Source organism: Bos taurus, chromosome 1, assembly GCF_002263795.3.
Source record: "Bos taurus isolate L1 Dominette 01449 registration number 42190680 breed Hereford chromosome 1, ARS-UCD2.0, whole genome shotgun sequence".
NCBI lineage: Eukaryota > Metazoa > Chordata > Mammalia > Artiodactyla > Bovidae > Bos > Bos taurus.
The window spans coordinates 96,298,905-96,326,380 of record NC_037328.1 but is presented as its reverse complement, the minus strand read 5'-3'; the positions used below and the strand labels follow the sequence as shown (position 1 = coordinate 96,326,380).

Sequence of the window (27,476 nt, the reverse complement as noted above, 5' to 3'; positions counted from 1 at the left end):
GAAGAGTAAAACTGATGGCCTTGTAAGTTCAGTCCTGTCCTCTTCCAGTAGTTTTAGCAATAATCCAGCTTGGTTAGGTCCAAGTTAGCTCAGAAAAGGGATGCACTAGCTCACTCCAGCAGCAGGGGCTGAGTTGGACCCTTTGCTGGTTTGGAAGATCTGCCTCAGTCATACAGAATCTGTTCCTTGTTGAGTACTGGGCTCCAACCTTGGATGGCTAGAGGGTGGAGACCTCTGTATACCCCAGGGACCCTTCTGCTTTGTCCATTTCCCGAACAGATCTCACTTCACATGAACAGTGCATCTGCCCTGGTGTGCATGGCCATGCTCTTTGATTCACCAAACGGCCATCAGCTGAATTCTCTTACAAAAAGAAAAATCCTGGTGGTGTGAGCACACTGGCATCAATTATTTATAAACACAGACTAGGAAAAAGAATCAAAGTCAAGTGAAATTTAAAACATAGGGATGATGGTAATAAAGTAGCACTTGATTCTGGGAGCTAACATATGAGAGCAGGAATGGGCGTGGGAGTTCTGTTTAGGGTTCACCTTGAGAATGTAATTTGACTTCCTGGAAGCTGTTTCCTCTTGGATTAGGCTGTGGTGAAAATACCATGGCATGTGACAAGGACAGTGGCCGCCTAAATGTCTCAAAGGTATGAAGTAATAGACTGAATATCTCAAGTCTAAAAAATACCACTTAGGTCTCCAGAAAGCTGCAGTTTGCAGTACTGTTAGACTATTACCCAGATAATTGCCTCCTCCCCATTCTACAATGTTATATATACGAGGAAATAAGGAAATAAATCTTGGAAGACAAGATAAAGAACATGCTGATTTCCATGTCCTCGTACACCCTGCCTAAGGAAAATTTCCCAAATTAATGAGTACGTGCATGGGTAATAAATTAGATAAGACCACCCTGCTGGATTCTTAAAAATGAACCTATAAATCAAAAGGATGCGAATCTCACACAAGCACAATTCACAGTGTGAAATGAGAGGATGGGTCTTGTTTGCCTACCTGGGCTCTCCGGAGTCATTCTCCTCTTCTTCTTCCTCACTGCCGCTGTACTCATACTCCGTCTCATCTAAAGAGAGACCCACGGAAGGTGAGTGGACAAAAGGCACTGCAGCTCAGTAAAGCCCACCCTTCATTTTCTGTACAAGTAAACCAAGGCCCAAAGGGCTGTCCTAAATGTTGACCTGGGGCAGGCTCCAGGGCTCCTGACCTGTGATCCAACAGTACCCACCAGCTGGACTCAAGCACATGGAATTAACATCTGCGACTGCCCCAGCTGACTCTAGGCTCTCTCCTTAATGCCCAGCCTTCACATGCAAGTGAAGACAAGGAGCTGAAACCGAACTTCTCAGTTCCTGTCAGCTTCCATTATAGAAGCACCTAACCCAATCCAGGCCACTGTTAAATTACTGACAGTAGTAGTCATTTTTTTTTTTAAGTAGGAATTTTATTATAACTTACCTGCACTCACCTATTGCCTTTCGATATCTCAAGAACAGAAAGAAACTTTTGACACATGTGTGACTAAAAACATATGGTTAAATGTGTTTTTATTGACCCACTGGGGACATTCATTTAATTCACAAACATGTTAAGCGAGTTAACATGCAATAATGAATAAGACTGAGTCTCTGCTTTGGAGGAGATTACAATCTGACGGTCAAGATGGACAAATATATAATCAGAGTCACCATGATTATGAAGAAAAAGAACTAATTTTTATTGCGTATCACTCATGCTGGTCACTATGCTAGATTGCTTATGTTCTCTCATCTACTTCCTATAACAATCCTTTAACATGATACCCATTTTGCAAGCAAAGGTACTGAGATTATAAGTGGCTAAGTTATATGACTAATAAATCTGAGATTTGGATTTAGAATTCAACCCAGAATTTTCCCAACTTTATAATTAGCATTCTTTTCACCATGTTATATACTAAATAGAAATACATAAAAAGAGCAATGAAGTATCAGAGGAAAAAGCAGCTCTGTCCATGGGTCAAAATGGGGAAGGAACAGCGAGGTCTTTGGGGAGGAAATAAGCTGGACCTTGGAAGGTCAGTAGCCCCTTTACGGGCAGATGGAAGCTGAAAGTGGCTGCAAAAGGAGCATTCTAAGCAACATAACTACCTGAGTTAGGCTGACAGTACTATAGTGCATGAATGATCAGGAAACACTGGTTTCTGAATGTTTGGTGTGAGAAAGCAGATGGAGTGAGAAAGGCCAGCAGGTCTGATGTGACTTGCTGATCTTTAACATGCTGAGGCTTTTCTGTGGGCAGTGGGGAGCCTTTTAGAGGAGCTTTTCATTTTAAGCAAGGGAGGTGGTCACAGGGCTATCATCCATTGATAGCTGTGGGTTAGTAATTACAACTTTGAAGACATCTGTGTCCCTGAAAAGCAACTGAAACTGCAATTTGCTTATGTTACCACCGAGGCAGCAGTCACATGATAAGAACTATGGAATTTGATCACAAACACACTTTGCTTTCCATCCTACTCCATAAGGGATGATGAAAGGAAGTCACAGCATGATGACTTCAAGTGTATTTTTTAAAATCAAATAAAAATTAGCTTTACATGTTTAGATATGTATGAAGCTTTCAGGCCACTTTTTAAAAAATATTATTCCACCAAAATGTAAAGACCCTTCATAAAGTGTTTCAAAGTTCCACATTGAAAGTTTAATATTCCAAATTTTCCTGAAACAAAGCAACAGAGAATTCAAACTAAACTGCAGAGATTTTATCTATTAAAGTAAATTAAAGCAAGAAACAGAGGCACACAATTAATCTAATTATTTGTCCTCAATAGGGTGAAAGTTTTGTTTGTCAGATTCCTCATCTGTAATACTTCATCAGAATCCAGCATGGTTGCTTTTGCACGGCTGTCTTAAATTAGCATGTCTCAACATGTCTTAAGGAAAAAATAGTATTAGGTTGTGCATGCATGCTAAGTCACTTCAGTCATGTCCCACTCTGCAACCCTATGAACTATATATAGCCTGCCAGGCTCCTCTGTCCACGGGATTCTCCAGGCAAGAATATTGGAGTGTGTTGCTGCACCCTCCTCCAGGGGATCTTCCCAACCCAGGGATAGAACCTGCATCTCTTGCAGCTCCTGCATTGCAGGAGGATTCTTTACCCCTAAGCCACCAGGGAAGCCCAAGTATCAGGTTAAGAAATCTTAAACAATGCATATTAAAATTTTTGATTCTCCCCAAAACTGGTCTTAAAGCTACTAAGAGAATGAAAAAATACTAGAAGGAGCAAATTAAGTGATTTATTAAATCAAGCAACTGGAAGGAAGTCTCATTTGGGCAATAACCTTTCTTAGGGAGCAGACAGAAAAAGGTATCTCTTAAGCCTAAATAGAATTAAGTTCCTTAACTTACCATGCAATTCTTGAATATGCCTACTACCAAGAATCTTACTCTTCTATTCCACAGAGAAAGAGCACATTAAAAATAGTCTGCTTTCACAGGATGCTAAGTTCTGAGTTCCAGTCCAGAGTTTGTGCTCCCAAAATGAGCAAACAACCCAAGGAACATGCTTTATCCACTCTTAGAGTTCAGAGGCAAAGAAGTCACAAGATCTCAGAAAGTAACCCTAAATACTACTGTAAAGTTATGTCAATAAATAATTTTCTAAATAAGTGTTCGTTGTTCAGTCGCATGACTGTGTCCAACTCTGCGATCCCACAGACTGCAGCATGCCAGGCTTCCCTGTAACTTTACTATCTCACGGAGTTTGCTCCAACTCATGTCCATTGAGTCAATGATGCTATTCAACCATCCTATTCTCTGCCGCCCCCTTCTCCTCCTGCCCTCAATCTTTCCCAGCATTAGGGTCTTTTCCAATGAATCAGCTCTTCGCATAGCTTATATTTATTGAGTACATCTATGTGCCAGAAGTTGTAGTAAGCATTTTACATGCATTATCTCATTTAATCTTTGCAAAAATGCCAGACAAGAGTAATTATTATTATACTCCCATTCTTATTTTAAAGATGAGAAAACAGGGGTGGAGTTCACATAACTAAGCGGTGGAAGTAGAATTTGAACTCAGAATTTGAGTGTGAAAACAACAGTCTAAGTACTTAACCTAATCTACATATGTATAGGAGAATAAATTTTCTTTTTAGAAAAGCTGGCCTTTAATGGGCTACATGTCTGACACACTGCTCTGAACTATTCCCTTTAAAATTCTGACTTCATGGAGTGGCCCAAGACCACTATTAATAAGTAGCAGTTGAAAAATCAGTCCTGGCACTTTTTAACCTCGACTCATCTATTTCTGTCTATGCCTAGTTTGTGCATCTTGCACTGCCCTCCTAGTTCCTTGGGTTCTCATTGGCACATCATCCCTCTCTAAGAGGTGGAGATAGGGCTCCTTTTTGGCCTAGCCTCAAAACCTCCTGCTCTGAGTCTAACCTGATCACACGTTCTCCTGAGTCCCGGAGGCTGGCTGCAGAGAAGGAACTGTTTCCTTGAAATGTTCACTGAAGGTTTCTCCTCCTCCCTTAGCCTTTGCTGATCTTCCCTCTGCCCAGTCCTGACTCTTACACTGCTCACTGCCCACCCCTAGGACCCTGCTCATACTTTGCCATGTGACAGATATTAGCTAAGGAGACAAAGAAGAGAAATTCAAATACAGTTGTGAACTTTCAAAGATGCGAACGTGCATGCCAGCTCCAGTATGCCGACTGTTGTACTATACTACTGTACTTTTCAAGGTACTGTACTGTCAGATTAAAAATGTTTTCTTTCTTTCTTGTGTTTGCTTTTTTAATGTACATATTATTTGTGTGGAAAGCTACTATGAACCTATTACAGTACAGTACTACATACCGGATTGTGGTAGTTGGGTACCCAGGCTAACACTGTTGGACTTATAAACAAATCAGACTGAGGAAGAGGCTCTCAGAATAGAACTCGTTTGTAAGTAGGGGACTTACTACAAAAGGAGGGCACCCTCTGTTCTTTGCTGCCCACCACTGGATCATGAAGAGCAGAGGAGAAAGGTGGAGAGGACCGAAGTGGAGACAAGCACATCACCATGGACCCCCACCATCGGCCTCTTGCCTTCCCCTCTACTCCACCCACCCACGCTCAGCGCTCGCTTCATCAGACCGGAACTTCCACCTCACTGCCAGCCCCACCAGCTGCCCCTTCCTGCTACCACCAGGGAGCTCTCACCCATCTGTTCTCTGCATTCTCCCCCTTTCCTTCCCATCCTCAACCTTCCCTACTGCCCTACACAACTAAGTCATAAAACCCCCCAGACCAGGTGAGTTCACCTTGGTCAGGATGCTAGTTAAGGAATTCTGAGTCTCTATTCAAACAACTTGCAGGCAGTCCCAGGACCCCAAGTTGGACTCATGCCTTTTCCAGTGATGCAGTGAAGACAGGGTGGGACCACAGGTAGAGCCATAAGAAAAAAGAGTTTTTGAATCTATAAAACAAAGGGGAAAATGCAATGTTCTATACAGTAGCCTGGCAACCTCTTTAAAATTCCTGTGACTATAATAAAAGTTCTTCTGACTTCCAAATACCTAAATTAAAAATGAGCCTCAGAGCACAAAAACTTAAATGGTGAAGAGTGCCAGTACTGAAAAAATGTCAGATGTGTGTGTGTGTGTGTGTGTGTGTGTGTTTAAGGTTGCCTGTCTTCTGTAGATTTTGCCTTTGAAACATGAATATTCATTTGAATTAAGAAAATGACTTGTCATATTAAACCCCTTCATAGAATCACTCAACACGACTTGTTGTTCACTGCCTGGAAAAGGTAATATTTCTTGCAGTTCTATTCTTTCATGAAAGATTCCATTTCAGCAGCCTGCCCCTGGTGATGCCCACAGGCTGTGATCTCTGAGGCAGTCCTCACACTGAAGAACAATGCAGGCTATCTGAAATCCCCTCGGTCCCTCCAAACACATCAAGAGCCCATGACACTTGGTCTTTTGTTTCCCTCGCTGCAATAAAAATGTGCACCTCACCTTTCTCTCCTCGCTTCTTCTTTGTTCTGTCGATATGGTCCTTGAGCTGAATGCGGACCTGTCGCTCATTAGGCTGGTCTCGTATAAATGGATGCTTCATCAGTTGTTCCGTTGCTGGTCGCTGGCTGTGGTTCTTTACCAAGCAGCTCTCAATAAACGACTGGAATTTTTTTGACCTGACAAACAGAAGAGATGAACCCATGGATAAAAGGACAATCCAAAGCAAAGGAAACTTACATTTTCTGAAATACTAGAACAACAACAAAAATAGGTTCAATCAGCTACATAGGGATCAGCCAGTCACGGAGTACATCTAGCTCTTTATAAAGCACAATGGGGTTCAAAGGAATCCTTGCCACCAACACACAACTCAGGCAGTGTATGGCAGTTACACCATGAAGGTATTTTTGCACAGTTTATATGTCAAATCACACCGAAGACCAACAGGCACCAGTGAAGAGAAAGACCCCGATAAAAAATTCCTGGAAGGTCTGTTGGAATGAGCGAACCAGAGCTGGGCCTTAAAGAGTTAGGAAAAAAATAATTATTGGGAAAGGACAGTTCAAGGAGGTAGGAATCAGTGAAAAACTAAAGCTGAGATTGAGCATACTATATGTCAGGGGACACTGAGGTGAGCTAAGTAAGGCAGGAAATGCAAGCTGGAAAAAGTAACACTAGGGTTGAATAGGTAAAGGGGACAATTTGTAGAAATGAACAAGATTCTTACATAGTAAAATGAAATTTAGGCAGATTTTTTTTAACTGGCAATTTCAGAATCACTTTTGGACTTTGCTTTTCAGTGAGCAAGAATAGGATGTATGTGAATGTCTGCTATCGATCCATGGACTTGGAAACTTAACTTCAAGGGACTAAGTTCACACCCAGAAGCAAATTTATCTGCTTCTAGAGAGGCACCATCTCCTCAGAGATAAACCCTGTGCCAGGGACGCACAGGGGCAGGGGAGAGCTGGTGAGAGATACCAGCGATTAGGGCACAAGTCCACAGCGTGGTAGAAATTAATGATGACTTGAGCCATGATTCATGAGCTGGGCGTGCCTGTTCTGGCTGAAAGTTCCAAGAAACCGTCCAGCATCATAAATAATTAAGCTCATGATTCTACTGCATGCCTTTCTGAGGTGCTCCACTGTCAGCGAGGCACATCACTCTCAGAGACCTTGGGGGAGCCCTGCACACCCTCCTCACTGTTGGCACCTTGATCAGGAATGGATCCATTCTATGCTCTCTGTCGCCCTCCTGTGGATCACTGGGGAGTTACAGAAGCAAATCACCGAAGTAAAGCTTTCCCAAGCTTCCCAGCAGGTCCTATGTATAACCTTCTAGCCTGAAAGGTGTCCTCACCATACAGAACACAATGGTGAGCGTGTTCTTCAAAGTTCAGGTGTCAGAGGGCACTGTGCTATTCTCTACTTCTGCCCAAGTCAAAGCAGTTTTTCACCTTACTCCATGTTTAAAATACTGAATTACTGGTATTTTTTCCCTCCTTAACATTCTAGGCGATGTTTAAGCTTTTAAATTATTGAACAGAGAAGTAAAAGTCACCTGAGGGTCAGCTCAGGATGAATCAGGATTGGCAAAACTAAGGACTAGACACAATAACCACAGGATGGACATTCTAAGTATCTCTTTCTAAGTCCTTCAGCCTGTACCCCTGCCTCCTGGACCCTGGAAATTCTCCCCAGAGCTGGGATGTGCCTGAGCCATTTTTGTATCATGAACATGCTATATATCGGACAAACAAGAGGATGCATAAACGGTTATCAGGTGAGAATTCCACCCAAGAGCTGTAATGTGGCTGCCTTCAAATCTGTGCTTGTGAGAGACACACAGGAAGGTTTAGAGAGAAGGTATTATTTCATACACTTTCTTTCTATCCATCAGATTAATTTGTGGAAGCACTAATGTGATAGCACCTAAGGAGGGACTTTGCAAAAACAAACAAACAAACAACAACAAACAACCCATACTGAAATAATGGACTGTGTTGAGCAATAAACTGAAGAGAATAAGGTTAACCTTCATAAAGAAATGGACACACTCCAGGCTGTACACTTCTAGGTGAGAAAATCAGTATTAGAAAGATGAAAACAAAATCAAATGAAGACAGAAAGCTATTAAATATTCACGAGAACGCAAATGGAAGTTCTCTTTTTTCTATTAGAAAATGTGGAAGAAAGAGTTTGTTCTTTATAAAGTGCTCGACTGTTCATTAGGGGATGATAAATAAAAGAAATCACACCCAATTTAAAAAGAAAGCCAGACTTAATAGACTATACATTCCCTTCCCTGATCCTGACACCTCACAAAAGCCAGAGACATCTCCAGAATGAGAGCGTGTTCAGGGAGTTTAATGGAAATAGCTATAGCAGTCTTTTTTCCAGTATGTTTCCTGGTGGGAAGGAATCTCACGATATACTCAAGAGAATATCTTTGGGCCCAGAGGATGAGCCAAGATGTGCAAAATTACAAAGCTGGCAGTTAACCCCATGTCCTCTGCAAATGGTTCTGCTTGAATAGAAAATAATGCTTACTTACAACAAATCTTCAAAGATGTACTGTCTCTATGTAAGTTAGTGTGACCAAAGAATCAATATGTTTAATCACACATTTAATTAAAAGTAAAAAAACTTCACCTACATTGAGTATCACCTGACTCTTTGCTGAGAGGCCTAGTGGGTTTAAAGTACATTTCTATACCTTTATTGTTTTAGTCTTAGTTGCCTATAATTCAGTTCTGTCACTTTAAAAAAAAAGCCCAAGATTAGCAATACTAATTTCCCAAGGCCTGGCATGGAGAGATAAATGATAGTGACTGGTACTTTTCGTCTGAGACACTAGTTCTCTAATACCAGTGTCACTGAGCACTTTATCGTCTCAGATTTTACTGTTTATATGTTAAATTGTGTTGTTGTTGTTGTTTAGCTGCTAAGTCGTGTCAAACTCTTTGGTGAACCCAGGGACTGTAGCTCGCCAGGCTTCTCTGTCCTTGGAGGTGTTAAAAATGCCTGAACGATCGTTACATTAACCACTTTAACTTCTTGGGCTAAAAGTTTCTGGTAATCTTCAGACTCCCTAAAGGCAATTTGACCTTTAAAATTTGTACTTGCCTAGAACTATCCTTTTTCTCTACTTCAGATTCTATCATTTACTAACTGTGTGATTTGGGGCATATTGTTTAACTTTTCTGTATCTCAGTTGCCCTGGCTGCAAATGGGGATATACTGTTAGCACTTATTTCAAAAGACTGCTGTGATAAATAAATGAGTTACTTCATGTAAAATACTTAGAACTGTGCCTGTGACATCACAAATGCTATGATTATTATTATTATTATTAATACTTTGACTATTGATGACAATGTCCCACCCTCTCTGACAATCGCCAGGCTTAAAGAACAGTAGGATTGCCTTGAGGGCTAAGAGCAGAATTGTGATGGTGTTTTTCCCAACTTGTGTTGAACTGAATAGTATAGAATTCTTTAACAGAATTACTTTATGTGTATTAGTATTGGATGCATTAGCAGCAAGAGTGAGCAGGACTCACTCACCTCCAAGGAGACTGCAAAAAATGCTGATTTTAAAAGACTCTAGTAATTTTTGTTTTGATTTTAATAAAGTCCAAAGTCACACTACTAATAATAAATTTAGTCTATCTGAAGTACTTTCTGATATTTTCTATTATCATTATTTCATTTACAGCTCCCTGCACCCCTAAAAAAACATTGTTATTTCTAAAACAAAAGTGCCAGAAAACTCAGCAGGAATCGGAACTGTAGTTTCATAAAATAAGAGAAATGGTTGGAAGCTCTGGAGTAAAAGCAGCAGGCTGGGGTTCCAGGCTGCTGTGAGCCTGGGACTCAGGATAAGACAACCTCATCAGGCCTTCAGTCTCCATCTGGAGCCTGAGTGGTTTAAACCAGGAATCTTATCCCTCTTCCCAGAGATAAGCAGTTACGACTTCTCCAGTGAGCTCAGTCGAACACTGCTTTGCCTGTGTGGAATCTTCATATTTAAAGGGCATGTGAAAAGGACAAGACCGACCACCTTTTACAGGAACAAAGTCATCCCCATCCTTCTTCAGTGGCCCTTGCAAGGAAGCTATAGCATGGAGTGCAAGCACGAGGGATGAGCGGCCAGGGTGAGCACAGCAGGACGAGAGAGGGGACGAAATCCTTTGCAGGAGACGCTTATCCATGTAGGATGAATCTCACTACACACGAGCAAGAGCAGAGAGAGGAGGGAAACATGGGAGTCCCACCGCACTGGTCACTTGCTGACAGGGAGACAGATGTCTGAGCCGCCTGAACACTGACTGGAGCACGGACCACCTGACTTCCTTAGCGCCAGGCCTCTCCTCACTGCGCTGATGGGGCAGGAAGGCCAGGTTCCTGCTCCCAGGGAAGCTCTCCTTTCCTCCTACAATGAAAGGGGCAAAGAGCAATGATACTGCCTTTCTTCCCTGATATTAAGGCTCAAGGGAAAGGTGCTCACTCTGAGGGACTAGTACAGCTCCTTCTCTACCACTTTAACCTTGAACTCTGAGAAGTCAAACGGCGCAGTAGAAAAAACACGGGTCACAAACTTGAGAAACGAACACTGCGCAGCCTAGGGCAAGGCCCATAACCCACCTAAAGCCTCAGACTCTCACCCATAATATGAAGACTCAGAGCATCTGCCCGGCAGGGTTGTGGCTAAGAAAATGAAGGTTATTACAGGATTATATGAAATCATGTGCGTGAAACTTTTGAAAACTGTAAAGCACTATAGAATTTAAAGAATCCTGATTTCAGTAAAAACAAATTTTTATATATATCTTAAATATATATATATTTTAAATACACACACATAAATACGTTGCTGAGACTACAACATACATGTGCCTTGTATGTCGTAGATTCAGTCAATTCCTTGGAAATGATCCTCAGCTGAATGCTTATAATGAAGAGTTCATGGCTGTCTCTGCCACAGTGGTGCCCCTTTGGTCATATGTTGGAATCAGATCAGATCAGATCAGATCAGTCGCTCAGTCGTGTCCAACTCTCTGCGACCCCATGAATCACAGCACGCCAGGCCTCCCTGTCCATCACCAACTCCCGGAGTTCACTCAGACTCACGTCCATCGAGTCAGTGATGCCATCCAGCCATCTCATCCTCTGGCGTCCCCTTCTCCTCCTGCCCCCAATCCCTCCCAGCATCAGGGTCTTTTCCAATGAATCAACTCTTCACATGAGGTGGCCAAAGTACTGGAGTTTCAGCTTTAGCATCATTCCTTCCAAAGAAATCCCAGGGCTGATCTCCTTCAGAATGGACTGGCTGGATCTCCTTGCAGTCCAAGGGACTCTCAAGAGTCTTCTCCAACACCACACTTCAAAAGCATCAATTCTTCGGCGCTCAGCCTTCTTCACAGTCCAACTCTCACATCCATACATGACCACAGGAAAAACCATAGCCTTGACTAGATGGACCTTTGTTGGCAAAGTAATGTCTCTGCTTTTGAATATGCTATCTAGGTTGGTCATAACTTTCCTTCCAAGGAGTAAGCCTCTTTTTATTTCATGGCTGCAGTCACCATCTGTAGTGATATTGGAGCCCAGAAAAATAAAGTCTGACACTGTTTCCACTGTTTCCCCATCTATTTCCCATGAAGTGGTGGGACCGGATGCCATGATCTTCGTTTTCTAAATGTTGAGCTTTAAGCCACCTTTTTCACTCTCCTCTTTCACTTTCATCAAGAGGCTTTTGAGTTCCTCTTCACTTTCTGCCATAAGGGTGGTGTCATCTGCATATCTGAGGTTATTGATATTTCTCCCGGCAATCTTGATTCCAGCTTGTGTTTCTTCCAGTCCAGCGTTTCTCATGATGTACTCCACATAGAAGTTAAATAAGCAGGGTGACAATATACAGCCTTGACGAACTCCTTTTCCTATTTGGAACCAGTCTGCTGTTCCATGTCCAGTTCTAACTGTTGCTTCCTGAAATGCATACACATTTCTCAAGAGGCAGATCAGGTGTTCTGGTATTCCCATCTCTTTCAGAATTTTCCACAGTTTATTGTGATCCACACAGTCAAAGGCTTTGGCATAGTCAATAAAGCAGAAATAGATGTTTTTTCTGGAACTCTCTTGCTTTTACTATGATCCAGTGGATGTTGGCAATTTGATCTCTGGTTCCTCCGCCTTTTCTAAAACCAGCTTGAACATCAGGAAGTTCACGGTTCACGTATTGCTAAAGCCTGGCTTGGAGAATTTTGAGCATTACTTTACTAGCGTGTGAAATGAGTGCAATTGTGCAGTAGCTTGAGCATTCTTTGGCATTGCCTTTCTTTGGAATTGCAATGAAAACCGACCTTTTCCAGTCCTGTGGCCACTGCTGAGTTTTCCACATTTGCTGGCATATTGAGTGCAGCACTTTCACAGCATCATCTTTCAGGATTTGGAATAGCTCAACTGGAATTCCATCACTTCCACTATCTTTGTTCATAGTGATGCTTTCAAAGGCCCACTTGACTTCACATTCCAGGATATCTGGCTCTAGGTCAGTGATCACACCATCGTGATTATCTGGGTCGTGAAGATCTTTTTTGTACAGTTCTTCTGTGTATTCTTGCCATCTCTTCTTAATATCTTCTGCTTCTGTTAGGTCCATACCATTTCTGTCCTTTATCGAGCTTATCTTTGCATGAAATGTTTCTTTGGTATCTCTGATTTTCTTGAAGAGATCCCTAGTATTTCCCATTCTGTTGTTTTCCTGTATTTCTTTGCATTGTTCGCTGAAGAAGGCTTTCTTATCTCTTCTTACTATTCTTTGGAACTCTGCATTCAGATGTTTATATCTTTCCTTTATGTTGGAATATACACCGGGAATAGTGCACTTCACCTGATAACTCATTAAAGTAGAGAATAGGTAGATATAAAAGAACATTTTGAAGTTTTGTTTCTTTTGGTGGGGGATAAGGTAAAAAAGGAAAAGGAAAATAGAAATATTTTATTTCCTCCCAAACCCTAACCTATTTTAAATCACTCTGAACCTGGTTGTTCAATACAAGTACTCTGAAGTGCCTAAATATTTTCATTTAAAAACTGGAATTCTAGTGTAGACAAATTCAAGCCCCACCAAGTGTCCTGTGGCTGGGGGCTGCACGGCCATCTTTATAACGGCTGGGTTCTGACTGAGAAGGTGTATTTTTACAGGGCTTTTGTTTCCTCCACTGGCTCTCAAACAGCCACGTCATTTTCCTGTCCACCAGCTGGCACGTGGCACTCCTTCTCCTAGCTGGCTCTCATTCTGAGCCACGCAAGGCCGTGCAAAGAGGCTGGTGGGACGAGGGCAGCCTGGACTGACCCAGTTCCCTGCAGCATTATAAAATCAGCTCTCATCGCCAAAGTTTTGAAGCAGAGAAGTCAGCCTGTATTTCCCCTCAAGTCTGTACTTCTCAGGCAAGGTCAGTGCAGGGTGGCTCCTGTTGGAACAAGGTCAACGAACCAGGAAACTGTAGCACAGGGACTGGTCAGTCACTTTTCTGGGGGCCAGATGGGTCACACAGAAGGGCACTGCAGACCAAGGGTAAGAAGAAGACAGGACCAGCGTGGTGACCAAGGGATTCCAGCTTCTGGGCTGGAAGAGGCAGTGACGGGGGCAGAAGCATAAGGGCTCACCCTAAAAGGGAGCAGGAATGCCTGGGCAGGGCAGTGCGGCTGCACCTCTGTGGGAAAAAAGGGCCAGACATCTCCACGGACTGCTCAGTTGCCAGTTTTTTTTTAAAGCTGGCAATGAACACAAATATTTCTGAACTGCGATGTGTGGCCACGCCACTCTGGGCAAACGGCACAGGTAGGGGTGGTCAGTTTGTCCTCTGTGGTGGAGTCAGCAGCCCTGTCCAATATCAGTGAAGACAGAGGAGGCAGGGAGGGGACGGGGTGGGTGCAGCCCACTGGACACAGCAGCCCCTCCCAACCTCCCTGGGAGGCGTGGCATGAAGGACAAACAGAAAGCTCGTGGAGAGCTTCACAGTGTCCCTGATGTTTCCAAGGATCTTCCAGAACGGAGCCAGCCCCTTTCTGGGAGCTGTTCTGGGGAGAAGGGAGGAAGCAGAGCCTCTGGGCACCTGTGGATCATGTGCCGTGTGGTGCCCAATGGAAAGCTGTTGCTGGGGAGAGAGTGATGTCTCACACCACGGCGACCCTCCAGAGAGAGGAGGAGGGATGCTCTGCCTCCTTGTTACCAATAGCAACTCTCACTCTCTCCCCATGCAGCCCTTGGCAACTAACTCTGAGGCTGTCATCTATTGGGGCTATTTCTTTTCCCTCTCTCTGTGCAGTATGCCTTTCTCTTGTTCTGCCAGGGTCACTGTGTCATTCCTGGAAATGGTATAAATTAAGATTGCTCTTGTATCCTGGAGGGGGAACCTGTGGGTGGGTGTGTGAGAAACACGAGGACCTGATCATGAAGTGATATGAGAAAAGGCAGAAGGCTCTTGTCCCTTCATGCTCAAAACTGCCTAGAAGGTATCTAGAAAAGGATAGGAGGTCTTAAGTGGTTCAGGAATTGGCCCCATGGCAAAGGGAATCAGAATTGAGAACGTATCAAGGAAGATACACAGTATACACAGAGGGAAGGGAATAAGCAATGAATTTTTGCTCCAGAATAAGACACAAAGGCTCTGGTGTAAGTGCACAAAAAAAGCCAAAAGTTCAAATCCTGTTCTAATCTGTAGAACTCTGTTTACAAACTCCAGTCAATCAGACACTACCACTATAATTTTTACCATACCCTTCATCATCCATGCACGTATTCACTTAGTATTTTTAAGTCACTTTTTATGTTAATCAGTTTATTAAATGGAAAGGTTAGATCACTGCCACAAAGAAGCCAGTATCACCTGTCATAAAGAGCAAGCAATAGCAAACACAAAAATTACAGATGTTCATGCACAGAGCAGGAAATCATCTCACACAGTACCAAGTGTGTATATACATTTAGGGAATTAATGACTTAAGGAACAGAAGAAAAGTCAGCCAATCTAATGGGCTGACTCTAGACTATCACCTGTTCTGATGAGATGTTCTGCACTGCTGGGAAAGATATTACTCTGAGTGATAAATCAAAGTGTTTCCATGTTACTTCTTGAGTTCCATGACCCACTTTAGCTAATATCTCCTCATAATGAATAAGGACTTACTGTGCAAATAGTAGGTCCTTAATATGTACTTTAAGATGAATAACACCACACAGAAAATCATTCAACAAGTCTTAGTACATATTCATCTAATCCTGTTAGCAGGACCTAAAGATCTGAGCTCATTCCAAACAGAAATGCAGAAACTCTTGACATTAGATCTGCAAAACACCAAAGACCAAACTCACCACTTCTTAGACTTCAGCCGAGGCGCTGGGTTCCGGGGGATGAGGAAGAGAGCTCTCATGGGGTGCATGTCACACAGAGCTGCAAGAGACCAAAACAAGGGCCAGCTCAGGTTAGGGGGCCAAGTCCGTGCCAAGCCCATCCTTTCTGTGCTGATAATGCTGCCAAATGGCATCCTGAGTCCAGGTCTGACCAGTGAGCAGAGTCAGGAGATCATAAAGCTTCCCTTTGGTGAGCGTTAAATGAGGCTGATTACAGGAGTCTCAAAAAATCTAACACCTTTCAACTAGAGACCCTTAACATGTCTACTTGCACTTCATTTTTAAGGAAAACAAGTCAAAGGCTCAACAACCTTTGCTTTGCTAAAAATAACCATCTAAGACTCCAAGTAAACAACATCCAGATAACAACTACAATGGAGACAGTAACTTATTTTTAATTAGTAAAATCCCAAATAATCCATGGTACATCTCTTATACACTGAAGGCTTCCCCAAATGCAGTGTTATCTATTAATATTAATACATGGGTTTTTGGAGTATAAAGCACTACACCAAAACACCTTTCTCTCTGTATTGATAAATACCTTGAATGGCTTTCAGGCTTTTCATGATGGGTTTTGTTTGTTTGGTTTGTTTTGTTCAATGGCCCCAGGAAGACCAGAGGATTAAGGCAAAGGAAGTCTGGTAGAAGACTCATAAAAATATCTCACATTGTAAAGATGACATTATCATTTATAGTAAAAACACTCACACATTCTATTCAATGAGAATATTTCACTAGTTTACTCTTCAAACATCTGGGAATATCATTTCCTGTGTGCCTAGAATAAGAACACATTCTCCCCCAAAGCTAAAGGATTCTGCTGGGAGAAAGTTTATTTTTAGCTCCTTCCAACTACTCATTAGGGGCTTCTCAGGTGGCTCAGTGGTAAAGAATCCACCTGCTAAGGAAAGAGATGCAGGAAACACGAGTTCAATCTCTGGGTTGGGAAGATCCCTGGATGAGGAAATGGCAACCCACTCCACTATACTTGCCTGGGGAATCCCATGGACAGAGGAGCCTGGCAGGCTACAGTCTGGGGACTCCCAAAGAGTCGGACATGATGGAGCACACAGGCAGTAACTGCTCATTAAGCATGATGATATAGTTTCAAGACTGCCAATATTATCTTTCTGATTCATAAATGCCTACCAGCATTGTGGATAAGGGACATTTGGTCAACAAACACTCTAGTCATGCTACAGGTGAATTCTACTAATTCTGGAGTGAGAAATAAGAATACCACGATAACTCAAGGGTAAAAAGTCATATGAGCACAATGACTCGTCATACTAACGTAGGGCCTGTTTTGGTCCAGGTCTTCTGAAGAGGAAGACACTAAGGTGATAGTAAACATGAGAAAATATCACTGGAGGAAACTCCTGCCTGAAAGGAAATAGCAAAGGAGCCAAGGAAGGCTGGGAGAGTTGTCAGATTGCTATGAAGTCTGATGGCAGTGAAGGTGGGAGGGAGAAACAGCAGGTGGAAGGGTGCTAGGCTGTCCTGCAGTTGAAGGCAATCAAGGAGGGAAACTAAGGAGTGAAAGCTGCCTTCCAAGGAGCCCCCTGTCTTCCAGGAAAGGCTCTGCCTTATATCCCTGCCACTCTTGGTCACTGGAGGGGAGTGGCCCTTGGGAGGAGCGATCGTGGCAGCTGTCCCTGGTCAGTTGCACTTCCTGAATGGAGTCCTGGAGGTGACGACCACGCAGCTGGGGAGGGTTTCGGTGGGGCCAATGCTCCAGATTCCCAGGAACTGCGGAGGTTCTTTGGGTAGCCAGAGCCCTGCCCACTCTGTCTCAAATAAGCAGGGAAATCTAACAACCTAACCATTAGTATTTTAATAGGAATGAGAGCAACTGAGTGCAAGTGTTCCCATAACCCATGCCCTGAAAATCAGCTCTGCATTTCTGATATGTTGGTGTTTACACTCTCTGTGGTTTAGTCCCAGTTTGACTACAGGTGAAGAGTAGCTGAAGACTAGACTATACACTGAGTATATAAGACAGACAAGACTTCTCAGAGTCTGCTCTCCTCTCCTTTCTGGTCTCCCCTCATAAATACAAATCCTCACACCACTGTGAAATGAATGGATTCCTGGTTGATTTAGACGACTCTGCTTTCTCGGTACGCCAGCTTGAGTCCACGCAGGGCTCGGTGTAGCAGAAGTAAAGCTACTGGCAAGGAAGCATCCGCACCTGCAGAGCAGGCCAGCAACAGATTTCACCCAGAGGAAGGTACTTACGGGGAGCACCTTCTGCCATCTCGATAGCGGTGATTCCCAGAGACCACAGGTCACTCTGCAAAACAAGGAAGGCACGGAAGCATGGGTAAATGCAGTCAACAAAGGCTCCCTGGGCTAAACCAGGCAACTGCTTCAGAACTGCCTATGGGAGAGCTGTCCAGCCATCTCTTTTCAAACCTACTTCAGGCAAAAACAGCCTTGTTTGCTCCTCGTTGATAATACCTTTCGTGGTGCCTGACACATGGTGAGTTTTCCATACATGTATGAAAAACAAATAGAAGGTTTCAAACATTAATTCATCACTAAGATTTCCCTACTGATTGAACCACAAGAAACTGCTGCTGTTTGACTGTTTTTAATACCTTCACTGAAATAAAACTGTCAAGTAATTAATTGCACATACTCCCAAGTGTACCGATTGAAAGGGTTTGGTGTTCACGTACACCTGTGAAGCCATCAGCATGGGCAAGGCAGCAAACACATTCATCTCCCCAAAAGGTCTCACTTGCCCCTTTGCAGTCTCCATTTCCTGCCCTTCTGTCCCCGACCCCAGTTCCCGTTCCAAGGCACCCACTGATCTGCTTTGTGTTACTGTGGATTAGTCTGTATCTTCTAAAGTTTTGTATAGAATGAAACCTCCTGGTTTCTTTCGCTTAACATATTGTACTTAAGATCCATCCATGTTGCCTTCCGTATTAGTACTTCAGTCCTTCTTACTGCCGAGTAGTGCTCCACCGCACCAACGCAGATGCTACCATTCGTTTATTCATTCACTTGTTGATGGACATTTGGGTTGTTTCCAGTCAAGGCCATTAAAAATAAAGCTGCTACAAATATTCATGTGCAAGCCTTTGTATGGATGTATGCTCTTATCTCTTTTAAATAAAGACCTAAGAGTGGAAAGACCATGTAGTAGATGCTAGATCATACAGTATTTATAGTCATTTGTTTTTAACCTACAAAAAAGCCCAGCAATTCATATCATTTAACCAAACAACATGAGGGTGGGGAAGCTTTTGTTTAGTTTTGTCTACTGCTGTATCTCAGTGCTTAGAATAGAGCTGGCCACAGTAGTGGGTGCTTGATATATTTGTTAAATGAATGAACAATATTACCATATATTTTTATCTGGTAAATAGACACATATGCAAAACAGAAATCCTATACCCTTATTGTCTTTCTTATTCTCAGATTAACTTTCATGCTCTTATCAGAATTTTCTAGGCTAATGCCTCCACCTCGACCTATGCAATCTTGAACAATATGCTTCTCCCCCACTCTGTGCACATTGCTCAACTGTTTCTAAATAGTGCATAGAAGGGAAGCAAATCGAGAGAAGGGAAAACCAAGTCAGGAAGTGCCAAAAACACTGCTAAGACAACACACGTAACACTTGGTTCAGTGGTTCACAATCCTGATGAAGACTCTCATGCTCCCTTTCTTTTTAAATATACGTTGCATTTTGTATATCATTCTAAATTCTCACCTGTAACCTCACAAGATTTCAGAGATAAAAGTTAAGTTCCCTTGCCCACCAAGCAAATGTCAAGGTCACACGTCAAGGAGATGTAACTGGAAGAGAACTATGAACTCCTCCCTGAGCCATTCCCTAGAACTAAACTTCTCAATATCCTGTGGGTGACACCTAGGCCTGTTCAGTATTTGAACTGAGGCCCGTACAACCTGAACAGGACTTTCAAGGGGATCTAGACTCTTGCCTAAAATGTGATCTACCTTAGAGCGGGTGGCTGGGGCACATCCTAACCCCACACTAGGACCAAGCAGGGATTCTTTAATTCACGAGCCCATCAACCTGTCCATATAAATGTTACAAGTTCTCAGTCTATTTGGAGATAATAATGCACCTGCACAAAACCACTGCCCAGATTCCAAGAACATCTCTGCATAGAACATCACTTTATCATCCTTTCTTTGTTCCATTTCAAGGTATATTCAAATGCGTCGCTGAACACACACACACACACACACACACACACAAGAGTGGCACAGCCTGGCGCTTTGCTAAATCTTCCCGCAGGCTGCTGGTCTTGCTCACTGAGGTTCTTTCTGGAGCTAATGGGGAAAGCCCAGCCCATCCCTCACAGGCTGGCTCAAGAGCAGCAACTGTAAAGATGAACACACAGCTCTCTTGTACCAGAACATGATGGTTCACTGACACAGACAATCATTGGGGAACATGACGAAAACCCTGACTCACTTACTGCATGGGAGGCATTCAACAGAAAACAGTCTGGAAATGGGGGAGGGATTGGGCTGTTCTGTTAAGACTCCAGGCCTCGGCAGGTCTCCTGCCACCTATCCAGCATCTTGGGAAACCGAGTGTTTGTGCATTGTGAACCGAGATGCACACACGAAGGCAGTGGCTGGGCTCTCTGTCCCCACCTGCCATAGCAAAGTCAAATTAAATGGCTTTCAAGTCTAGGAAGCTTGAACTGGTTTGAAAGCCAACATAGCTGAAAGAAAGTGATGGAACCGGGATGAGAAAAGCTCCAGGCTAGTCTTCAGACAGGGGAAGAAGATGGCTCAGAAAACTCACACAAACTCCTACCTTAAGGTTTTTGCTTCAGATATTCCCTCTGCCTGCAGCACTGACCCTAATCATGTATGGACTGACTCTCTCCCCTCCACGAAAGGCTTTGCTCAGATGCTTTGTTCTTAGTGAGGACCACCCAACCTCTCTCCCAGCGTGGCCAGACCCCTCCCCCTCTCCCATTTTTGTTCCCCAGAGAACTGATCACCTTCTGACAACTGTGTAATTGACTCATCACTAATTTATTATGTTTTTTTGTTCACTGTTTGTGTCCTCTGCCCACAACACACACACTTGATCATGAAGTCCACAAGGGCAGGGAATCTTTGCTTTGTTGACTGGTACATGGTATTAGAACAGTGCCCGGCACATAGTAGGTACTTCATAAATACTTGTCGAGTGAATAGACACATGAGAGAAAGGAGCAAAACCTAAGTGTCTTAAGGCTAGACCCTCTGTAGAAGGATGGTTTTGTTTGTTTGTTTTTGTTCACACAATATGTGGGACCTTAGTTCCTTGACCAGGGATTGAACCTGTGCCCTCTGCAGTGGGAATGCAGAGTCTTAACCACTGGATCACCAGGAAAGTCCCTTAGACCGTTTTGTAGGTCATTTAGTCCAACTTTTCATTTCACAGAGGAGAAAAAATGACTTAAGATCACAGAGCAACTAAGCACCAGGTTTTAATCAGAGCTGGGTCTCCTGCCTCCCAGGCTAGTTCTTTTTTTAAACTATCATCACAATGTAAGAACCTAATAACTCACTTTAAGAACCTTATTAGGGACCCATAAAATAATCACTTCAGATTCCTCCTTTGTCTACAGGTACCTTAAAGTGCTGGTGACTCAGATGAAGGTGTTGAGATTCAGTGAGGCGCATCCTAAACCAGTGCTCAACTTCCTAGAGGCAGTGTGAATAAGTCAGACAGACCCAGATTCAAGTTCAGGTTCCTAATTTAACTGCATCCAGAAGACCGCACAGAGCTCAGCTTTCCACTACACAATAGACAATTGTGACGTGTATGTACACAGGCATGCTGCCTAACACAAAACCCAGTACACAGTGGGCTCAAGAATAATTAATCATGTCCTTGTCTTCCACTGTGAGGTAAGACTGCCTTTGCCTGCCCAGTGTAGCCTTCTATGGCTTCCCTCGAATTGGCTGTGGCCAGTACTGTCTGTTGGCTAACCCAACAGGCGTTTCGATCTGCACTGCCCTTGCTGCCTCCATTTCGGCGCATAGGAAAGCTAAACTCGGTATCCAGATTTCCCTCAGCTAAGGATGGCAGTCAAGGAAGTGACCTAGTTCTGGCTGCTGAGACCCAGGCAAACATCTTCTGGGAAAGCTTTTGCTTTTCCTGAAATAAATGACAAATACAGCTGGTGTCTTGACAACTCTTTCCCACTTCTTAGTGCCTTGAATACAAACATGCCATCTGGAGTTACAGCATCCATCTTGCAACCATGAGGCAGTAAGTCGACAAATTAAGGCTGACAGGGCAGGAAGGTAGGAGCCCATGTTTTGAAGACATCAATCAACACTCACCTGCCTTCCTCCAGACTTCTGGTGACACAAGAAATGTAAGTATGCCTAAAAACATTTCTTAGTGATCGTATGTATGGAGCAATCACGTGAGGAAGCATATTTCAATAGTAAGGAAAAAGAGAGGTCCCAGTTGTTGGGAGATCCTCCCTTTATGCCACCAGGAGCAGGAAGGGTTAGTGAAAGAGTGATGTTTCCTTCATTCAGTACACAGTATCTCAGATTCTCTCTCTGGCTGCTTTCCCCAACCCCGCCAAACAACCCCTTCAAACGCAAGATCACAACATCCCAACTCCGGTGCATCCTTTGTCATGTGACCAGGCCAGAGATTATTTCTTCTTTAAGCCTTCATTTGATATCATTATTAGGATCTTTTTTTTTTTCCCCCTTTCTGGGATTCTCTTGTATTCCAAAAGGAACATTTATATTCCTGGCCATATATACCCAGAGCTGCTTGTAAGCTATGCTTAACTGCCCATGCTAGAAAGCAATAAACGTCCTTGACGGGCCTTATTTAAGCCTTTGGATATATTAGCAAGTCCCAGAGACACTTCAGAACTTAAATACGGGAGAAAATGTTCCAATTACAACTGGCAAGACAGATCACAGGAGACGAGAGAGGGAAGAGGGAGAAACAAGATGAGGAGAGAGTTGGGAGAGATAAGTTTCCTCCGTGGCCGTGGAGTGACTCATTCTGGCAGGGGTTGGGTAATTCATTATTCTAGAGGTGCTGCGCAGCCTGGCCGGCAGCATGATTAATAGCCCAGTACTGTGCGCATCACCAACAGAACAGAGACAAATTCTAGTGCCTCCGAGAAGGCAGTGGCAAGCACGCAACTTCTGGCTGGTGGGGGGCTAGCTGGCACAGAGGAACTTGAACATCACAAGAGGCCATTCCTCTTGGGGCTGGGTTGCTCAACAAGTGAAGAGGACTTTCAGAAGGCTGAACCAGCCATACAAGGAGAGAGAGGTGGGGGGGTGGGGGCAGGCAGGAGAAGAGCCCCAGTGTGCCCTGAAAGGTAGAAAGAACACGTGTAGCGAGCAGACCTGGGGTGACCCCCCTCGACCCTCTGAACTGATGTCCTCACTTGTAGCACGAACAGAACACCTATCTTGCACGGTTAACACGAGAATTCAGTAAGATATGCAGGATACTTCCCTGCTGGTCCACTGGTTAAGTATTTGCCTTGCAATGCAGGGCATGCGTTGGTCCCTGGTTGGGGAATGAAGATCCCACATGCCTCAGAGCAAAGTCCACGTGCCGCAACAACTGAGCCCATGTGCCACAACTAGAGATCTGAGCAATACAACGAAAGATCCCATGTGCCATAGCTAAGACCCAGTACAGCCAAGTGAATAAAAAAATATTAAAAATAGTAACAATTAAAAAACAAGGCATATATGCAAAGTTCCTAACACAAGGCAGTGTACACAGTGGGTATTTAACAAATACTGGCACAGACAAAGCCTGAGGTCCAATTATCACTGACTGGCAGTTCAACGAGCAAACCAGTGAGTGACAAGGAGCCCTGGTACTCAGAGATGTTTCTGGGATGTTACAGGACTAAACAGGAAGCTTAGAGGAAGCAAACAGGAAAAGGTGTGTCCTTCCTCCTCCAGCCTTGCGAGCTACCCCGATGGCCAAGCAGAAATGGGGTTGGCTGAGTCCTGACCCCATCACCCCTGAGCAGAAGCTAGCAGGGTGGTCTAGAGCTCACAAACAAGAGCTTCATAACAGGTGCAATTGGTGTAGTAGAGTCTACCAAGTTTTGCCAAGACCAAGAAATCAGTCTTTTTTTTTTAAACGAAGACCAGAAATCAGTCTTTCAACATGCAACTTATTTTCCTTTTGGAAATGCTACACCTGGAAAAAGCAAAATGAATTTATTTTATGTGGTCCCTAAGGGCAGCACCTTAATCTAGAGGTGTAAGTAGAGAAGCAGATTGTGGCTCAATGCAAGCCGAAAATTAGAGGTATGTAGTACAAATAGGTGGCTCAAATTCTACGATATTCCTGGGATTTGTTTTAGGTCAAAATGTCTCCAAATGGCAGTACCTTCAGATGAAACATAAACATGAATATTAACTACCATACATTGACTACTTATCAAATGGTAGTGAATTAATTCCTTAATATACGTCAGTTCACTTTATTCTAATAGAGCCTTGTCATATACTCCCACAGAGGCTCAGAAAGGTTAAATAACTTCCCTGAGGTTATACAGTGCAAGGAAGTGATGTCTACATTTTAAACCAATCCTATCCAACCTCAAAGGCCTGACATGCCCTACATCATATACACTACATTATATATAAACAGAACCAAGGTGGTGAGATCAGGGTGACTGAGGTCATTCAAGCAGAGGTTGTTCAGTTGCTCAGTCATGTCTGATTCTTCACGTCCCCATGGACTTTAGCACACCAGGCTTCCCTGGCCTTCACTATCTCCCAGAGTTTGCTCAAACTCATGCCCATTGAATGGGTGATGCCATACAACTGTTTCATCCTCTGTTGCTCCCCTCTTCTCTTGCCTTCCATCTTTCCCAGCATCAGGGTCTTTTTCAGTGAGCCAGTTCTTTGCATCAGGTGGCCAAAGTATTGGAGCTTTAGCTTCAGCATCAAGGCTTCCAATGAATATTCAGGATTGATTTCCTTTAGGATTGGCTGGTTTGTTCTCCGTGCTGTTCAAGGGACTCTCAAGAGTCTTCTCCAGCACCACAAATTGAAAGCATCAATTCTTTGGTGCTCAGCCTTTTTTAGAGGTAGTTATTCATAATCTCATCTCCCCCAGAATTCCTTGTTCATATACATTTGTAATGTGACCACAGGGAAAATATTGGATGAACAGGTTATCTTCTTCACCTGGGGATCAACTGAGAGCTTGGATGGGGTGGTAGTATGTCCGACTAAAAAGTCCTACGCAAGTGGGTGTGAACATGCAGCACGAGGAATATGCTGGATAGAAGTTTGTCTCTGCCAGGAACAGTAACGGTGGTGTCTGTATCATCCTTTCTTCCTGCCACATGGGGATGGGAGCTTTGTTGAAATTTCAGTAGACAGAGGTCAGGCCTCATGTGAGAGGCAAACCTCATTCTGCAATGTGAAGATCATCCTCTCACAAAGCACATCACATACACCTTGGTGATGCTCCCTGGCTAGGCAAGTGCTCACTTTCTCTCCAGCTGAGCCTCTTACCTTCAGGGGTCCTTTTCATTCTGTCTGAATAAAGCCAATTATCTGTAACACAAGAGAATGAGTACTTGCTCTACAGCCAGAGCACAATACTCACCCAAACCCTGCAGGAGACATCTATGTCTTTAAATGGTCCACAGCACCTGCGTGCAAAGTCTCAGAGTTTAGGCAGATAACAAACGACATGAGCACAGATCAGGCCAGTGGATGGTGGTGGGGTTGAGGGGATACACCATTTCACCATACTTCTCTTACTTGACTAAGTTGCTGTAAAAGCATCACCAGTTTACGGTTTAAAAAACTAGAACAGTTACAGAAAGATATATAAAAAGTTTAACACAAAAATTCTGCTCTGTTTATAATGAATAACCAACAAGGACCTACTGTGTAGCACAGGGAGCTCTGCTCAATGTTAAGTGGCATGCTGGACAGGAGGGGAGTCTTGGGAGAGAACGGATACATGTGTATGTATGGCTGAGTCCCTTTGCCGCCCACCTGAAACTATCACAGCGCTGTCAATCAGTTATACTTCAATATAAAAAGTTTAAAAAAAGAAGTTTAATTTCTCCATCCACATCCATCCATCCATCAGGTAGGGGCGAACCAGACTCTACTATGCGTACTGTAAGCTGCTTTGTGTACCTCACACTGTATCTTGGAATCTGCCCAACTTCAACATATACACTATCTCATTGTTCAGATGGCTGTGTAGTATTCCTGTGGGCAGCTGTGCCAGTCTTTATTCAACTACAAATGGGCTCCTGCCCACAGAGAACGTCCGTCAGTGAGTAGTTCTGTCAAAGCAATAAATACATAGGACTATAAAACACTCGGCAAATCCCATCTAACTGAAATGAAATTCAAGTTAAAAAAATAACAATTTAAACAGCCTAGGAATTTTGAACAGCTTTATTAATTCCAAGTCTTTTGAATGCTTATTATTAAATGAGCAAGCTTTCATTATTGCCCCACGTACTTATCAGGAACATGAAACCTTGCCTTTTGCTTGAAGTGTTTTGACAGATTTTCTGAAAACAAGAAAGGAAGGGCTCTAGGGGAAAGGGTGAGATTCTGGCTCCTCCTTAGGGTAGGGGCTACTTTCAGGCAGTGGCATACTGTGCCCAGCAGGTATCAGATAAAACCAGACTGCAAGAAAAAGCATGGGCTCTTCAGCCTATTTTCTTATATAGAAGCTCCTATTTTACTGAATTGCTATAGTTTAAAAAAAACACAGCAGTTTCTAAAGACATTAGGCAAATAAAATAATACTCAGGGGCTTTCCTGGTGGCTCAATGGTAAAGAATCTGCCTGACAATGCAGGAAACACAGGTTCAATCCCTGCCCTGGGAAGATCCCACATGTTGCAGAACAGATAAGCCTGTGCACCTCTATGTGTACTGTATTGAGTCTGTGCCCTAGAGCCCAGGAGCTGCAGCTACTGAAGTGGAGTGCCCTGGAGCCCATGCTTTGCAGCAAGAGAAGCCTCCTCAAGGAGAAGCCTGGCACCACGACTAAAGACTAGCCCCTGCCTGTTGCAACTAGAGAAAAGCCCGCACAGCAACAGAGACACAGTACAGCCAGAAGGAAATGAAAAAAATCTTTAAAAAAAGAAATAAATAATAAAACCAAACTATATTCCTTTGCATTTTGTCTTTATTGGAAAGAAAGGGCTTTTGTGAAAGAAAACCTGACAAAGCCCAGTGGCCTTCAACTTAACTTTTATTCTAAACATGCCCACAGCAGGTGAGAGACTCGAGTGCTAAGGTCAGTCTCTGAGGCTAGGATATACCCTGGGTCAAATGGACAACCAAACACAGCAACAAACCACTGAACTTTGATAAAGTCGCAAATGGACTTTCTAGGAAAAAACTGCATATACAGGTAGAGCTTGGCTAATTCCTTTTGCATAGTGAGTATTCAATAAATACACACTGAGTGAATGAATAAATGGTTTTGAAAGTCGATGTATTGTTGAGCTGTCTCCTGGTGACTGGCCACATTCCTAAGAACACTAAACAGAAAAAAAGAATAAGATCTGATGCTGAGAAAGAAGTAGCAAGATTATTTAAAGTATAGCTTCTTCTCTGATCCACAGAAAAACTGCAAGGTGGTTGGAACGAATCTTCAGAGAACCCCCAAATCTTCTTTTCTGCTTGGTCTTCCTAATCCACCCTTTGGTTGTGCTCCTTCTTTAACTCATGACAAGTGGCCAGCGAAGCTCATATTCTTGCCATGACTTCCTCCTCTTACACAACCTACGTTTATGACAATCCAAACAAAGTAAGTTGCACTGAAGGTGTAAAATGGCTGATATGGTTGAATTTGTTTTCTCATCATGATCCTTTATTTTTTAATAAAAAACACAGAAATTAATCTTTGATTTCCTAGTGTCTCAGGACCTTCCAGCACCTCTGAAACCTCCCAGTGCAGCACGATGCTCCCTGTTATTCATACATCAGGTTGTGTCCACACCCACGGTTATGCATCAGGCTTTGTCCACACCTACGGTT

At 43.3% G+C, this 27,476-nt stretch overlaps 1 protein-coding gene across 9 annotated transcripts in view; it reads right to left on the bottom strand.

The window, feature by feature from the left end:
• TNIK (TRAF2 and NCK interacting kinase) overlaps positions 1-27,476 on the bottom strand; it is a 407,483-nt gene that overhangs the window by 103,018 nt on the left and 276,989 nt on the right. For all 9 annotated transcript variants that reach the window (XM_059888605.1, XM_002684922.6, XM_059888630.1 and 6 more), the window contains exons 8-11: positions 17,683-17,737; positions 15,403-15,481; positions 6,022-6,197; positions 1,026-1,092 (exon numbers count right to left, since the gene is read on the bottom strand). In XM_059888605.1, the coding sequence (XP_059744588.1) occupies positions 1,026-1,092; positions 6,022-6,197; positions 15,403-15,481; positions 17,683-17,737 (377 nt within the window). The remainder of the gene's footprint in view (positions 1-1,025; positions 1,093-6,021; positions 6,198-15,402; positions 15,482-17,682; positions 17,738-27,476) is intronic.